General features: G+C 39.9%; 1 protein-coding gene across 1 annotated transcript; it reads right to left on the bottom strand.

Annotated features, from left to right (window-relative positions):
- Positions 1–5,211: 5,211 nt before the first annotated feature.
- wus (TM2 and DnaJ domain-containing protein wurst) lies at positions 5,212–16,391 on the bottom strand. Its single transcript, XM_037426626.2, has 3 exons — positions 15,721–16,391; positions 10,119–10,582; positions 5,212–8,242 (listed from the first exon to the last, which is right to left on the bottom strand). Exons 1-3 carry the CDS (start codon positions 16,103–16,105, stop codon positions 8,009–8,011), a joined length of 1,083 nt encoding a protein of 360 aa, XP_037282523.1. The 5' UTR covers positions 16,106–16,391; the 3' UTR covers positions 5,212–8,008.
- Between the last annotated feature and the right edge of the window lie 1,271 nt (positions 16,392–17,662).

Raw genomic sequence — 17,662 nt, 5'->3', positions numbered from 1 at the left:
ATTAGGGGGGCTTGCACAATTCTTGTGGCACATACAGTGCAAGTCTGCGCACACTACGTGGACTTACTCCAAACCTAAAGTAGCTTTGCTGTTAAAAGTGCAACTTTCTTTTTGAGCTATATGAGACACAATATTAATGTCTGTTCTCATTAATTTTATATCCTTCCATGATTCCCTTTCCCCATACCAGATGACAAAAATTTTCTGTCTTTCCTGTGTTGAGCATGTCTTGGTGCCACGTTTCGAACGCTCGCTCAGTAGATTTGTTGCCAAGGCACTGAGTAATTCAGTCGGGTAGCCGGCGCATTTTTTTGTGCAACCTGAGTGCCAAAGCTTCTTTGCACTTGATGAGGGTAGGGCCTCTTCAGAGCACTCCTGAGAACACCCAAGGCAACTCCGTGTTTCACAAGCTTTGTGTGTGCCAAATTGAATGGAAGAAAGCCCTTCTGTGACCTCGGCACATACTCCCAGCAAGTGTGCAGTCTATCAACATACAGCACCAAGTCTAAAAACCTTAAGCAACCGTTGCTGGAGAGTTCTATGGTTTACTTAAATGCGTTGAGAATGGCCGCGAACACGCTAAATATCTCGTATTATGTACCAACTGGCCCTTCAAGATACCCTTCAGCAATAATCTTTCTATGTAGCTGTAATTATTTGTGGTGGTCTCAATAAATTTAGTCTTCCTATTGTAATTATAGTACCAAGAGCTATGTAGCCAGCCAGAAACAAAAAAGATAGTCTTTAAGTGAGGGCTTAAGGGTGATGCATGCAGACTTGTACATGTTAAAGAAAAAAAAAAGGTCACAATTACCTTCTCGAAAAATGTAATAGATTATAGTGGCCAATTACTGCAATAGAGTAACAGATGAACCTTTAAAATATATTTACTTGCATTTGCATCACCTTCCTTCCAACCTCCTTTTACATTGTGCAAGAAAGAATCAAACAAGCTATAGCCTAGTACTGCAGCACTTGTCAGCGCACAAGTTTCTCAATACTTTGGTCAATCATCTTCCCTTTTTTATCAGTGAGACACTAAACATTGAAATTCATGGCATCCAAGCTATACCAAATGAGGACTTGCTGTGTAAGTTGAATGGTGTGGCCAAGATTGCTAACCTGCCAGAGCTAACTGGAGATGACATAGGCACTATCCACAGACTCCCGTTAAAACCAAACAAAACACCCTGAATCACAGTTCGATTTGCCCAGCAATCAACTTGTGATAAGTGGCTGGGAAAGCGAAAAACCCTAAGAGATGCTTCATCGAGTGTTTCGATCACTGAAGACATGACCCAGCAAAACAGAGAGCTGCTGCGCAGCACAACAGACTGGGCACAGAGCAATGGCTGTCATTTTTAATGGCCCTGCAACGGCAAGCTTCTCGTTAGAAAAAGAGAGGGTAATTGCACCGTTTTCATTCGTTGTTTGGCCGACCTTGATAAGCTGTGATACTCTTACCCGGCATTACAGTGTTACCTTCTGATATTCTTTTAATATTCGTCTTATCATGTTTCCTTCAACCACACCTATAGACTTTATTAATCTTAAAAACTTGTATGACACTTGTGAAAAAAGCCTCAGTTGCATTCATTTAAACCTTAGATTGGGAAGGAATAAACAGGATGAACTCAAATATTTTTTTAGTGAAGCACAAGTAAGCTTTGAAGTTGTGATGTTTTTGGAAACGTGGTCTGCTTCAGAAGACTATGTATTTGTTTCCAACCTATAAATCATACTACATGAACCTAACAGGCAAAAGGCGAGGTGATGTAGCTATGCTAATCTCAAGTTCAATATACTGCCAATTGGTGTCTGAATTCTGCTGTATTTCTCCTTTACATGAAATAATCACTGTTAGATGTGGTACATCAGTGTTTTGTGTATGTTAGCACCCTCCTTCAAATAATGTCCATTTGTTTCTTTCTTTCTTAGGCTCACTGTTAGAATTCGTGAGTGAAAAAATGTGCCTTGATTTTAGGTGGTGACCTTAACGTCAAGATGTTAGCTGAGAGCAGCGTTAAATTTGAACTTGAATCAATGTTAAGCTCGCATTATTGTCGAAATGTTGTAATGGCTCCCATGCGAGTCACTTCACAATTATCAACACTCCTAGATCTTTTTTTTAACAAACTTTGATCCTTCCCTCGTTACAGCTGGCACTTTGATTCACAATATTAGGGACCACATGCCTACATTCATGTCTGTAAAATAACTCAATAATGTACCCAAACAGTGCGAGCAGTATTTTCTGATAAACTTTTGAATCCTGAAACACTGACCCTTTTCAGAGAGCGTTTAGGCAGAACCGACTAGAGCAATGTGTTCACAGCAAGGGCCCCCAATTTAGCATACAATTTGTTTATGAACAAGTTCATCGAAATATATCTTCAATGTTTTCCCTTGAAGTCATTGAAAACATCTAAAAAAGTTGAGACCTAGGGTAAACAATGAGTGTCTTAAGCTTGATTGATTGATATGTGGGGTTTAACGTCCCAAAACCACCATATGGTTATGAAAGACTACGTAGTGGAGGGCTCCGGAAATTTCGACCACCGGGGGTTGATTAACGTGCACCGAAATCTGAGCACACGGGCCTATAGCATTTTCGCCTCCATCGAAAATGCAGCCACCGCAGCTGGGATTTGATACTGCGACCTGCAGGTCAGCAGTCGAGTACCTTAGCCACTAGACCACCGCGGCAGGGCAGTGTCTTATGCCTATAAAAAAGCGGGACCAATTTCTCATGGAATTTAGTCAGTAAGTCCCCAGAATCCCTCAAAACATTTAAAAATCACCGAAATTTTGTCACCAAACGCCTTCATGATGAAAAGAGATTATATTATTCGAACCTACTTAACCCAACACAAGGGCGTACAGAAAACTTCTGGAAGGCACTTAACAGTACGCTTAGTAATCCACTGGAGGCATTAACAAAAATTGTGAAAGATGGCACGTAAATTCAAGGGCCTGAATTAGCTGATGAATTTAACGACTTGTTTTTGTCAGTTGGCGGCACTACAACCAGTAGTACTGCACTAAATTTTATGAATTGAAACAACCAAACAATAATTTTAGAGCCAGTTACAGAAAGTGAATTAGTAGCGACATTTCTGACACTCAGTAACAGCAAAGCCACTGACACAGACGATATTCAAATAAAACCTGCTAAGTATGTTATTGACATACTAGCGCCCTGTCTTGCCTACATTTTTAACATATGTTTGTACACAGGACATTTCCCGCAAAACATGCAGATAGCAAAAGTGAGCCATATATAAAAAGGGTCTCAGAAATTACATGTCCAACTATTGTCCTCTATCGATTCTGCCTATGTTCTCGAAAAGTCTGGAGAAAATGATTTTAAAATGTTTGAACTCTTTTACAGACAAGTTCGACTTAATTAAATTACTTCAGCACTGAAAAATAAATCTACTGAGCTCGCGCTACTGACACAAAAAAAAACACATTCTAGAAAATTTTGAATCCCGAAATACGGTACTTGGTCTTTTTCTTGATTTTCCAAAGGCCTCCAACCTCATTAATGGTAAAATTATCTTACAAAAATTGGATCATTACTGTATCAGAGGTGTTACACACAAATTAATCCCGTCATAGTTGTAGCACCGCACTCAATTTGTCAATATTCAAGGCAAACATTCGGCAACCAAATTAATTAGAACAGGCATCCCACAGGGAAGCATCTTAGGACCGTTTCTCTATATACTTTATGTTAATGAGACGGCTCGTATTGATGAATCAGCCGATTACATTATATACCCTGACGATAAGAGTTTTTTTTGTTCCAAGTAGATGCAGCAATGATCAAGAGAGTCGAGCAAATAACGCACTGCCTAAAATTAACTCATGGGCCCAAGAAAACTACTCAAACTAAACATAAATAAAACAAAAGCTGTTTCATTCCACTCTCACCACAGACAAGTTCAGTTTCCCATTATTTCATTAATTAACTCAGAAATTGAAGTTGTGAAAAGTTTTAAATCATTAGGCATGTAATTTTCACAAAACATGACATAGTTTAGTGATATTATGATTCACGTGATCATCCTATCTTGGGAAATCGGCATTATGCGCCGCCATTGCTACTACTTTCCAGTTTCTGTAAACATGCTCACATATATCTTGTTGTTTTCTTCTTTATTGAATTATGCTTTTATTGTATGGTCCTCAACGACAAGTGTAAATGTTAGAAAACTTACCATCTTGCTAAACAAAACTTTGCGTCTTGGCTGTAAATGACCATATTGCAGCCACACAGCAGAATTGTTTCAAGAACACTGCATAATTCAGGTTAAATCAATATATGATTACAAACTATGTTGTTTATATAAATTCTGTTTACTGAAAAATAATAACACGATAGCCAGAATAGCTAAATTAGAGAAAAAGTTTCCTGCTTATAATGTACGTCAACCTGAAGTGTGGCACATAAGAAAATGTAGAACGAAATACGAAAACCAAATGTTAAAGTTTCAACTGTCTACACTTCTAAACTGTATAATTAGGGAACATAACATTGACATAGGTATCTAGCATATCACCAAAACAATTGTAATTAGTGTTTATGTAATGATGTGATCGAGCGACTATCTTTTTTATGCCTGCATTGTAGTCTTTCACTATTTCTTTTTTTTAATGCACATTGTAAAAACCTCTTTTATTTTGGTTGTCCTTAGCCGCACGTCTTCTGTGCTACGCTGTGTACTGGGGGGTCAGGGCTACTCAAGCTGTTTTCACAGCTTTTACCTGCCTTCGTCGTAACATGTTGCTGCTGCGGAATAAAAATTTCAATTATGAAGCAATGACACTGAAAACTTGCTAAATGTGTGCACTAAATGGAAACGTATTCTAATGTACGAACAAACTGTTATGGAGTGTAAAAGGCAAAAATGTGGGCACATGACTGTCTTGCATTTGTGGGGATGCCTAAACTGTTCCACTGTCAGGAAAAAAAAATGAGCGCAAATAAAAAGACAAAGGGCACCTGCAGACCTCGAAGTCTCGAGTGGTCCACTTCTGAAATGAGAAAATTCTGACAAGTAGCCAAGCAGACACCACGGTACATGTCAACCCATTGGAAAAACTTGTGTATTACTGGTTCCACCACAGTTTGTCCTGGGAACCTCTCGCCTATGAGGCACAATCCCACCCTATAATTAGTTGCTAAATGGCACAAATACTCACAACTGTGTCTTGCAAAACATAATCTTTTATTGTTGCTCGTGCTTGAAGAATGCACTTTCAGTAGGTCAAGCAAAAAGCAGGAAATATAATCTGGACCGATTTTCTGGTATCAATGTACCATGCAATCACTGCCGTTGAGGCAGTCACACATCAGTTCAAATTGCCAGCCAACTCCTGGTGGTGTGTTAGGAAGAGGGAGCAAATACTGAGCACCCAGATTTGCCCTTTCTGAAGGCACATCCTCAAAGTTGTCGCATCGCCCAACTTCAGTTGTTCTGCTGCACGTTTAATACCAAATGTGAGTGCTGAAAGCTACATCACCTGTTACAGCATGTAAAAGTAATTGAACTACAGTGTGTTAGAGTAAAAAGAATATTAAAACAATTACAAAACTAAAAAAGCAATTCATTTCGAGTATTAATTTGTATTGTACATGTGCAGTTGTACAGCAGTTATTCACAGTGTTGTTCTCTTGACTCCTGAGCCAGTGTGACAATTTTATTCGTTGTGGTCTACGGCTACTTGACCCTTCCAATGTGTTAATTTGCCACCCTATGATAATGTATTTCACCCTCACAAGCTAACACTCTTTTAGTCCTGCACATCTTTTTGCGATCTCACCTGTGAAGCAGAAACCACTGCCAAGATACAGTAGTTCTGGCCAACATGCCATCAAGTTGCGTAATAAAGTTTTTCAATTCCACCCTTCGGATGCACATTTTTATACTTGCTTCCTTGTTGGAAAGACTGAAAATTCAGGGTGTTTCTTCCCTAAGTTGTTTTAGAGGTACCCCCCCCCCCCACCTGAAAGATACCATAGACTGTTCACCAAACAAACAAACACATCTTGTATTCTGGGTACCTGCCAGAAATCACTACTGCATGTTGCTGGGGTTTGCAAGGAAATAGTATTCTATAGCAGATTAAATGACATCTGAGACATTACTAAGACCTACACTACTGTAAAAAGTAATAAAGAGCACTCGCTCAATGTGTCACAGTGCGCATGCCGCCACTTGGATCACTTCGACTCATCGCAATGAACACCTTATGCACATTTTCCTTTACTAATTTATTTCTGTTCTGGAATGATTGGGCAGACCATGCACCATGCAATAGAATGACAGTGCAGACCATGCCATCGCCTCTACAACCTATAATTGTGATCACAATAGATTCTTAGTGGCTGATGGCTGTAGAGTTGAGTTGAAGCAGAGTCAATTGCACATGCCGACTCGTACAACTCTCTGTGCCATGGAGCCTTCCATGTAATGCAGGTAGCAACATAGTGAAGGCATTTATGACATACTTGTAACAGTCACACATTCTTCAGCATTTGCATCAGACCAAGCGTTACACTATGAATATATAAACACAGAATTATAACAGGCAACTTATTTGTCACATAGCTGCTCTTTTCTCCCATTAACACCCCCTCTGATTCTTTGTAAGTGACTATATGTGCTTACACAAAGTGCAGAGCTTGCCACTAAATCACTGCATAAGATAACGTGGAAATCCTACCAAAAACAGTAGAGGTTGACACACTATAGTAATCACAGATACGGCAGCAAGACATGGCCATAAATTTCTCACATTAGAAAGCTGCTCTTTAGCAAGCTTGATCACCACAGTGGAATCTGTAAAAACATTCCACAATAGGTAAGCTCACTGTTCCTGTAAGGCACAGAAAAATATTATTGCCTCGATACAAGAAAAAGATTTGTATTATGGTTTAGTGCAATTTACATGTGTGCACAAGTACAAATGTACTGAGATGAAAGCATTGTACACGTCATTTGGAAGTATTAGAATAAGCTCAGCCATGCAACAAACACTAATGCCAAAAGATACAAAAAATACAAAACTACATACATACACATACAAGTACAAATGATGTAACAAAAAACGGCAGGAAAAGGCTTGGTTATTGCACAACATTTCAAAGCACATTTGCTTTGTCACAGCACAAATGCCCCCTGAACTAGTTGCACTCTTTTCAGTCTTTGGACATCACAAGAGTGGTGCATTTTTAAAAATGAAGCTTTTCTTTTAGTTTACACACTGCATACATTGAAGTCTTGTAAAATGCTGTGAGCAATATTTAGATCGAAAAGTTCAATATAAATATGCAAGTGATGATATGCTAACAGTGTCGAACTCATTTTCACCTCAAAAGCTTCATTTGCAAGGAATAATAACATTAAGAACATTAACCAAAGCCAAGCTAGCTCTCACTGCAATAAAAATCTGGTTCTGACATTCCAAACAGTACTCTCCTGAGCAACACATCATTAAAACACATGTATGCAGCATCTGACGCATAAAAAGTAGTACAATGGCTCTACAATGTTTACTGTACTGTACCACAAGTTTTCATGGAACACTTCACATTTACCTGATGATTTAAACACAAGTATGAAAGACTTACTTTGCTGTAAACAAAAGCCATGTGGATAGATAAATAAAAATCTTTGGAATGTAATGTCTCACACAACCAAAATATCTTAAGGCACAGTTATACTAAAAAAATTAGTATATATTTGAGCATTTCGGTAGCTGGACACTACGCATGGGTGTTTGTGCGAAGTGAGGGAAGTAATGTGCTACCCGTGACCTTATGATGCCCACTGACTAATGCTGTGCTGCCAAAATATATCAGTAGAAAAAAAAAGGCACCACTGCATGCACCTATCCTGCAAAACATGTAAAAACAATGCCACCAAGGAAGTTCATATTGAATATAAAGTCTGATTGGCAGACAAAAACTGCCCCCAGCACATCTGAACAGCTGAGCACATCAGAACTCGCTGTGAGTATCACTTGAATCTCCAGGTTCTTGAGCATTCTTTTTTAGTCGTCGCGATTTCAAATTGGACAGGACTTCATATGCCTTTTGAATCTCAATAAACTTCTCTTGAGCTTCCAGCTTTTTACCATGTTCTTTAAAGCGATCAGGGTGCCACTGGCGAGCCAGCTTGCGATAAGCTGCTGTGATGACTTCTTGAGAAGCACTCGGTTCAACACCAAGAACCTAGAAATTGCAGCAGAGAATATTGAGTTACATAACACTTTTTATTATATATAATCAAACATAGTCTTACAAGTAGTTTGTGTGAATAAAAAATCAGAAATAATTTAAAATTATATTGCAAATAGTAGGATCTATCTTGCCAAATAGCTGGAAATTCACTTCACCAGTTAACTGCACTTATTGGGTATGGTTTGTTTTTGCATGCACCACACTTTCTTTAAGCAGACTGTCAGATATTAAAACTGCCGTTTCACCGAAACATAGTAGCTAACCAACTACAAAAAGTTAGCATATTTGAAAGAACTGATCCATCATCCTAATTGGTAAGTAAAATGAAGAAATTCACACTTCATTGACTTTCCTAAATAGGAGTACATAAATGTGCAAAAACTTGGAATTACAGTAGGCTTCTTTGCGAGCCTCAAGGAAGGAGCAGTAAAAGAAATTGAATAGCAATCAATTGTGTCACATGTCTCAGAATTTTTACGAAATTATTGCAATGTTAGTATCTCGTATGACACAAATTTGAATCTACAATAAATTTTCCATTCCACTCCATTATGTACGAGAAAATTGTGATTTTCGCAGGTCGCTGGTTCAAATCCCGACTGCGGCAGCTGCATTTCCGATGGAGGCGGAAATGTCGTAGGCCCGTGTGCTCAGATTTGGGTGCACGTTAAAGAACCCCAGGTGGACAAAATTTCCGGAGCCCTCCACTACGGCGTCTCTCATAATCATATGGTGGTTTTGGGACGTTAAATCCCACAAATCAATCAAAATTGTGATTTTCACAAATATTTTGCACATTTTTGGCCACAACACGAGTGGTTTAAGATGTAACACTGACGTACAGGTACATATGGTAAACGTTGCTTATATAAAACTAGCCTATTTTCATAGTTTAACAGAAAGTTCGAATGATTTAACTAAGTATCAGGGACTGTACAAAATAATGAAATAATGGCAACGAGTGCCAAAATTGTTTTGGCACATACTACACTAATTTAAATGAAGTCTAAAAAGTATGCAAACTTTGTAACTGTAAGCCGATTACAATTGACCAAAAATTAAGAGATTATCAACTTTCAAAACTGTCCCTGTCTTTGTATATGCACTGAATCAAGGTGTTTTTTCTATGGGAAAAAAAATCGTAATCCATAATGCAATGGAATACAGCAGCTGCAAGTGAGCCATCACTTGCAAATCATAGATTCACCACTTGAGTGCTCTTCCCTTCTAAAAAGGTTGCATGGGGCATATTCTTGTCACACAACAATAACTTTCATCTTGCCTGCTTGCATTTCTATTTTTGAAAACTAGGTGCTCACTATTTCACTGTCATGAAGACTCTGACATGCTGATACGGTGCACATTGTTCATGACCTGAAAGCATGTGGCATTAAATCATAAAAAGGCACGTGAGACAGATTACTATTGTTGCCTGGAAATATGCATTCAAAGGGTCAAAATACTTATACAGTATTCTACACTGCTTGCCTATCATCTGCCAGTCATCTTTGAATGTGCAGGACCATTTTCTGTACAGCTGACACAACAATTGTACTGCACTCTACACTCTGTAACACACTTCATTTCCCACTGTCTCCTCTGTCCACTGGTGAGCACAATAATTGCCAAGACGTCTCATTGTATTGCAAGTAACAGTGGCTAAAACAGCTAGCACTATAAAAGACTTTGTGGCAAACTCATTTGGAATGATGAAGCACATTAAAACATAATTACTGAAAATGGGCAACATGGAAAATAAAAATACACCAATTACTATTTATCTTCAATATAAGAATGTAATTACTACCAATTAAGCTATTATGAATTAGGTTACCGCTATTAAACAAATTTTTACGACTCCACTCACCTTAACAGCATTGGCTTCTCCTTGGGGATCAAGAGCCGTCATAAAGAGCCGCCAAAGTTCACTCCATCCCTGATGTCGTACTTGGTTGTACATAGCCGAAATGACACTTTTGAAGTCCTGCCAGAGCGGGCTGCTAAAGAAGTGCCAAATTGAGTCACGGCACTTGACCTCTGTGCCATCATTGTCAGTCATGCTACAGTTGAAGTATAGCCATGAGGCCCACAGGGAACTGTAAAGCAGGCCACACGTGATGAACACAGTCAGCCGTTTCCACAACGGCTTGGCAGGTCGTGGCTGAAGGCGCCATGTTTTAGCATAATTTTTGAAGAAGTAGCTGGAAGCCAGGCTGGTCCAAAAAACACTATGCGTGCTGAAGAAGTAGAGGGGGTATGTCAGGTATGCTCCCAGCAATGGCATCTTGAAATTGCCTTTCTGTTCACCTATATTCCCAACCAAGTGGACACCTGACAAGAAAGTCAGAACAAATACCAATGAAACATAGTCTAAACAGTGAAAAAATAAATAAATAAGAACAAAACAGTATGTAGCTAGCAGTGAATTGTATAAGCAGGAACGGCTTACGAGATACAGATGCAGCAATCTTAACAGCACAGTATGTACTAGCAATAAACTGTTTCCCTTTTTTAGAGAATCCTTTATAACAATGCAGACCATGTGGGCTCCAGGAGTAAGTGCCAATACTACAACATACGTTTTTGTCTATCACAAACTGCATCTTTCCAAAAGATAACTTATGTACTCGGAACAAAGAAAACAAGACTACTTTTTTATACTAGAGGTCACATACAACAGCGCAAAGGGCCAGCAGAGTGATTCCACGTAAGATTGAACAAAGCATGGCTGATTGACCTCTTAAATTTCCTTCAAAATTTTATATATTGTTGCCTGATCAGTGGAAAGAAGAGTCTGCAACTGGTTTGTTGGCTTGTAGACGCAACACGTCTACAAGCCTTCTCAGACTCAATTATTGTGCTGAAATAACTTGTTCCTGTAAGCAAGCTGGCCTACTCATGTGCTCTGAGCTGATGCAGAAGCACTCATATGCTTTATTGGTATTTGCATTGTATTGTAAAAAAATATAGCTTACACTATTTCAGAGTAATGAATAATGACATTTGCATGGGCAGTGTTTGAAAAGTAAGTTACCCGTCAGACAGCTAGTCGAGTTACTGCAGTAGAGCTATTTAATAAACTGCCTGTGTGCTCTCGTGTGAACAAACATTCAAGATAATGAGAATAAGTTGGACATACACTGTTGATTATGTTGGTACACTCATTCATCATAAGACACGCACGTTAAATATTATACCCTAGAAATATAATGGCATTTTCACTGGTATATGAAGCAGGTTTTCTCCCTCTTTTGCAACGAATCCGAATTTAATTGGTAGATTTGGAGTGGATCCGCGCTTTTAACTGGTAGTTTCAGAGCAACTCGCTACGAGGCAGATTGTTCTCACTGCTTCGCCGCCAAGTTGCAAATTCGTACGACGAGCACCATACGTCTATCTGTCATTATGCGTGCACTGAGCTTTGGCTGCGTTCGGTGCTGTGGAGGAACTGCTGTCTAGAGGCGAGCATGTGTCAAGCAGCAGCCAACACACAACTGGAGACATTTCCATGTGCTCGTCCATATTTAACATTGTAACACAAGAAAACGGTAACCCTACTTTCCGCGACAGCATGGTCGAAACGCGAGTTTTGTAGTGGCGACAAATTTGCCATGGAAAAGTAGAGAGCAGAAAGGGGAATCATTTTCGGAACCGGCTTAGTGAGGTATACGTAAACAATGTCCGGAACGACTTTGCGCGGCGCATTCACGTGTTTCACTGGTAGATTTGGCTTGGTGCAATCCAAGTGCTCGCTCCAGGATTACGGCAGCCGCTCCAGGTCTCCCGGAGAAAAACGGCAAAAGTATTGCATGCAGGACAGCAGGAAATCGATTAATTTGCTATCAAAGTAATAAGTTAATCCTTTATTCCTGATTAATATCTCCTTAATTATTATTCAGTTCATGTCATGCCACTGGACCAACCAGCTATGAGTTTGTACATAAACCTCAGATTTACTTGCTCAGCAGATAAGAAGGGGATACAAATACTGCAACTTAGTGATTGTAGACCTCCTAGCAAAAAAGCAACCCTTTGGTGCAGCATTTCAAGGTCGTGAAGGGTAAAATAAGATACCGCAGTGCCACTTGTTCAGTTTAACTTGATATGACTATTGAAAAGGAAAGGAACTTTCTTCTGCCAGAGAATCAAAATTGAGAAGACTTTGTGTATGCACACAGACCATTTATGCATTGGAGTGATACTTATATGCATTAGATACGTCTTCTCCCACAAAGTGCCCATGATGTGTCGTTAAATTAAACTGTCAATACAAGAAAGCATGGCTTACTTTTAGGATGAGATTGCACGAGGCTAGCGTTCAATGTCTTTTTTGTGTCCATGCATGAACAATAAAAACATGAATGTAGGCCAATCTCACAGAGTGTAATACTTGGACAACTCACAGCGAAGGTCATGCAGGCTTCAAGCATTCTGCCCGCAGAGCTAATAACGTAATAATTATTAATGGTGTTTATACATCAAAATATGACCCCCGTGATCATGGTTACATATTCCCATGAGACCTCGATCATGGTGGCATAGTGGGTTTGTCGGTATTGCATCCTACTTGATGGTAGCATAAGCGAAATGACAGGGTCAACAGAAATGGCACTCGGTGCTGTTGTGTAGAGAACACTCCTATTGTCCCTATTGTTGAAATTGTGCTACCATCAAATAGGATCCAATGTAAACAATTTAAAACCATACAACAAATGGTTCACTCAGTCTGTGCAAGAAAAACTTGCTTTTAAGTGCTGCACTAGTCCAAGTCACTCAACTACTATATAAATGTCATGTATAGACCAGAAATCAGTGTATATCTCAGAAATCACAAAGCTATCCCCACTACTAAATGTTGAAAGTTAAAACATGAACCCTTATCCAAGCCTATGTCATGTGCTACAGTATCACTGATTGTCCACCTTCCCAGAGTGAAATGGTTATCTAAATTTACTTTTTTTTCTCAAGGCATCTGTACATAAAACCCAGTTTTACGTACAGAAGCCAACCAGTCCAATAGTATGATTGTACGATTAATCAAATGAGAAGGTATTTCTGATTATTTGGCTTCAAATCATTCGATGATGCTGAACTATAGTATGCACCGATCCTTAAGGCCCATAATTGCTACTTATTCTACTTCTAATGCACGTCGATGAGACATACAAGCAGTCGATTCCAAAAATCTACAGCATTTTAACTACATAGCAAAAACAAGGATCAAGACCTGGCTACAATTACAAAGTAATATTACAATTACAAAGTAATACACCAATTATCACATGCTTAGGTTGTTAGAGACACCAGGAATGAATAGGTTCACTCATAGGTAGTTGACCGGAGGCATAAATTTTCACCATATACACAAACTACTGTAACACACATCTCCCCCACTCCCCTAAAAAAATCCTAGCTACATCTCTGCACTGGGTGTACATTAATGAAGTCAAAGTGGCAAATATTACCAGAGTTCCCGACTATAACATGCCTCATAGGCAGACTCACTTTGACAGGCGAAACCAGAGAATTTCATTTATTTTAATCAGCCACTATAACAACAACTTCTAGGCAGCCCATACAAGATTTTTTGTCCCAGCCTAGGTGAAGATATTTGACCAGACTTGCCATATTTTTCATTTATTTGATAGATTGTTTACTATCGCACTCTCTTCCAACCAACACAGCACTGCAAATGTCTCTCACGATGCCCTGTTTTAATGTTTCATTAGTGTCAGCAACATAAAATTGAAAGTACCTTTCTTCATTTACAAGCTCCTCAGGTGACAGCGCACATACTTGTGAATGACAATACTCACATGTATCACAAAATCAATATATGAAATTAACATTACAAACACTTTAGAAATGTTTTACATTGTTTAGAAACAGGAACATAATTAACTTCTAAAATTTTCGTATTCAAATTATTCAGGAAGTTTTTTGTTTTCCATAAAGAAAGCGACCGAATCCCACTAAAAAAAAGGTGTAAGGCAGGGAGACACGACCTCTCCAATGCTATTTACCGCGTGCTTACAGGAGGTTTTCAGAAGCCTAGAATGGGAACAGTTAGGGATAAGAGTTAATGGAGAGTATCTTAGTAACCTACGATTCGCTGTTGATATTGCCTTGGCGAGTAACTCAGGGAAAGAATTACCGCTCACAATTACTGAACTGAACACGAAAAGCAGAAGAGTAGGTCGAAAAATTAGTATGCATAAAACTAAAGTAATAGGCAACAGCCTCGGCAGAAAACAGCGCTTTGCGATAGGTGGAGAGACGCCGGAAGTTGTAAAGGAATATGTCTACTTAGGACAGGTAATAGCCGCGGAACCGAACCATGGGAGTGAAATAACTAGAATAAAGATAGGGTGGATCACATTCGGGAAACATTCTCAAATCATGAATGGTAATCTACCACTAACCCTCAAAAGGAAGGTATATAACAGCTGCGTCTTGTCGACACTTACCTATGGAGCAGAAACCTGGAGGCTTACAAAGAGGGTTCAGCTTAAATTTAGGATGTAAAAAGAAACTGATAGGTGTAACCTTAAAAGACAAGAACAGAGCAGAGTGGGTCAGGGAACAAACCAGGGTTAAGGATATCATAACTGAAATGAAGAAGAAATGGGCATGGTCCAGGCACATAACGCGTAGGCAGGATGATCGCTGGTCATTAAGGGTAACTTACTGGATTCCCACAGAAGACAAATGCACGAGAGCGAAACAGAAAGTTAGGTGGGCCGATGGGATTAAAAATTTTGCAGGTATAACCTGGTAGCAGAAAGCACAAGACCGGGTTGATTGGGAGATCATGGGAGAGGCCTTTGTCCTGCAGTGGGCGTAGTGAAGCTGATAATGGCTGAACATTTCAATTTAATGGCTTTCTCTTATACACACCTTTATGTTAGTCAATAGAGTTTCTTCTTCCTGATGCACCAGTATTTCTTACAACATCCCATGTACTAGATGGTGGCATTTTAAATTGACCTTCACTGCACTGACATGCATGCACTTGTGTGCTACTACTGAATATTAATGAGAATGAGATATCGATGTTTCCAGTTGTCATTATTATTATGCCTAACAAGTAAAACGAGCTCTTAAGATTTTCAGTTCTTTCCTGCTATTGAATGATGCAACACTTTACAGGGCCACAGGCGTCCTCAACTTTTTTTTTAATGGCGGTACTCTTTCTAATTGGATAGAACAAATCAAACATTCCTTCTCGGTCATCTGACGGGTGTTAGACCTATTTGTTGTACTGAGCTCACTAAACATACTTTGTTTGACGCAATATGACTTAGTAAAATGAAGACATGTTATCATTGGATGTAATGAGAAAAACCCATGAAGGTTGCAGTCAGCGATTCAAACATATTCTTTAGGAAGTCGTGTCACCTGGTGACTTTGCACACACATATGATGCTTACTCGTTTAATGAACAAAATGCTAACATAAGCAGTACTTACCTATTGCCACAGCCAGTGGCACTGGTAGAGCAGCGAAAGCCATGTACTCCTCAGGAACGTACTCCGCCGGTATGGCGTACAATATCATGTAACCGAGGGCGTCTGAAACAATCATTTGCCCTATGGACCTAACAGTACTCGATGGCGGCTTCGCATGCTTGCGTATTTTTTCTTTCAATTTGTCAACAGTCTCGCGATCTCCGTTGGCGTATTTGACATAATATGGAATCCGCCAAATATCTCTGATCCATCCAAGGCCGAAGTAACCACCCACTGTAATCAACCACACAAGAGCGTGCCGGTCGCGATCAAGGTATAAGTGATGTGCGCCTAGGGCACCCATCGTAAGCCATAACAAATAAGTCACACACAGGCTTTTCGCCATCAGTGTATACGCGCACTTGCACCCACGAGAACGAACACGTTTCAAACTGATGAGCACACGTCTCACTGGAATGTAGTCAATCTACGTATCAGTCAGTCTGCCGGCGTAAAGACAACTTTTTCCAATCAAGGTATCGGCAAAAGTCTACGCAATTGAAGTGCAAATCGCGCGCGCACTCCGTCATACGGCTCACATCAGCGCGCCTTCGCTGGCGACGGGCTCAACGAGCTTCTTGCACACGTCGACCAGACTGGATAGTGGACAGATTTTTTTTCGCTGCAATGACGGAGGCAGTATGTAGGCAGATAATACACGCAGCGCATATAAAATAAAGTAGTTAGCTACTGCCACCATGCGGTAATAACATTTTCAGGCGCCGTTTGCTTGCGTTTATGACCTCTTCTTGCTTGCCAATGTGCTTGCGTTAAAGTATGGTATCGTATGGAGTGAGCGAGGAGGTTTTACCACAGAACACTTACCAGGTTATATCTTGCTTTCTTCATAAAACTTTTGGAGTGGTGAAAAAGCTTCGCGGCATACAACGGCTGACGTTGACACGCCGCCATATTGCTCAGGGCAGAAAGCGTGCGTGCCGGCGTGCGTGGCTTCTGCATTGTTTTTTGTGATGGTGACGTTGCGTGCGGTGTCTGTAATCCAACAAGGCGGCTGTGGAAGTCAAATATGATCACTTGTTTAGACGACGGCGGGCGCTTGCACAGCTCGAATCGCACGAAGCAAACACGTACCGGGCATAACTTTCCACGTGTTGCCAGGCATTTTGTGCTCGCTTTCTGTGAAGGCATTCGCCTGTGAAAATATTTCCCTTTTGTGTGCGGGTGCCATAGAAATACTTTGCAACATTTTCTTGTAAGTTTTAGGTTTCCAAAACGAGTCGGATTGCGTAGTACATAGGAGCGCGCTGTGAGGCGAGAAGGTTGAACGCGATAAAAAATGCTGTCATATGTTAAGTACTTAAACTTAATTTTTCTTGTGTTCGCTCGCGCCTCCCTGAGGTAAATGATACTCCTTGTGTTATGATTTTCTTGTCTTTACATACTACTGAATATGATTTTGGAGCAATGTGGGAAAACTAAGAAAGCAGACGTGAATTTTTCACACAATTGAGGATAGTAATACATAAACTGCGATAAAGTGCAAATTTTCTCCGAAAAAGTAATAACCTCTGAAAAACACCATGCGAATTTTAAGAAATAGGCAACTTGAAGAACATGTATTAGAAAAAGATGCACCTCAAACAACGATATTTTGGTAGCCCTCATAAAGGCTTTTCTCATTCATGAAAAGCCGTTATAGTACATTTGGGTGTGCCTCAATGCCGGGTAGCTCGGAGTTGGAGTCGCTCTCATCAGTTTAACCTTCACTCAGTTGTAATATTGTGTTTCTTCTTGGACAGACGTTGATTATCTCATTTGTTGAGCTCGTTGCAAAGACATAGTCGCTGTCCACTATTCTGTCAGCAGTATCAAAAGATATGTGAAATAGATTCTTCGTTGTCACTGTGGTCACAGACTACGGTATCGGCCATCTCAATGCGGA

Source organism: Rhipicephalus microplus, chromosome X (genome assembly GCF_043290135.1).
Source record: "Rhipicephalus microplus isolate Deutch F79 chromosome X, USDA_Rmic, whole genome shotgun sequence".
Classification (NCBI taxonomy): domain Eukaryota; kingdom Metazoa; phylum Arthropoda; class Arachnida; order Ixodida; family Ixodidae; genus Rhipicephalus; species Rhipicephalus microplus.
Note: the sequence above shows the minus strand (reverse complement) of the source record. Positions and strands in the feature narration are given on the sequence as shown.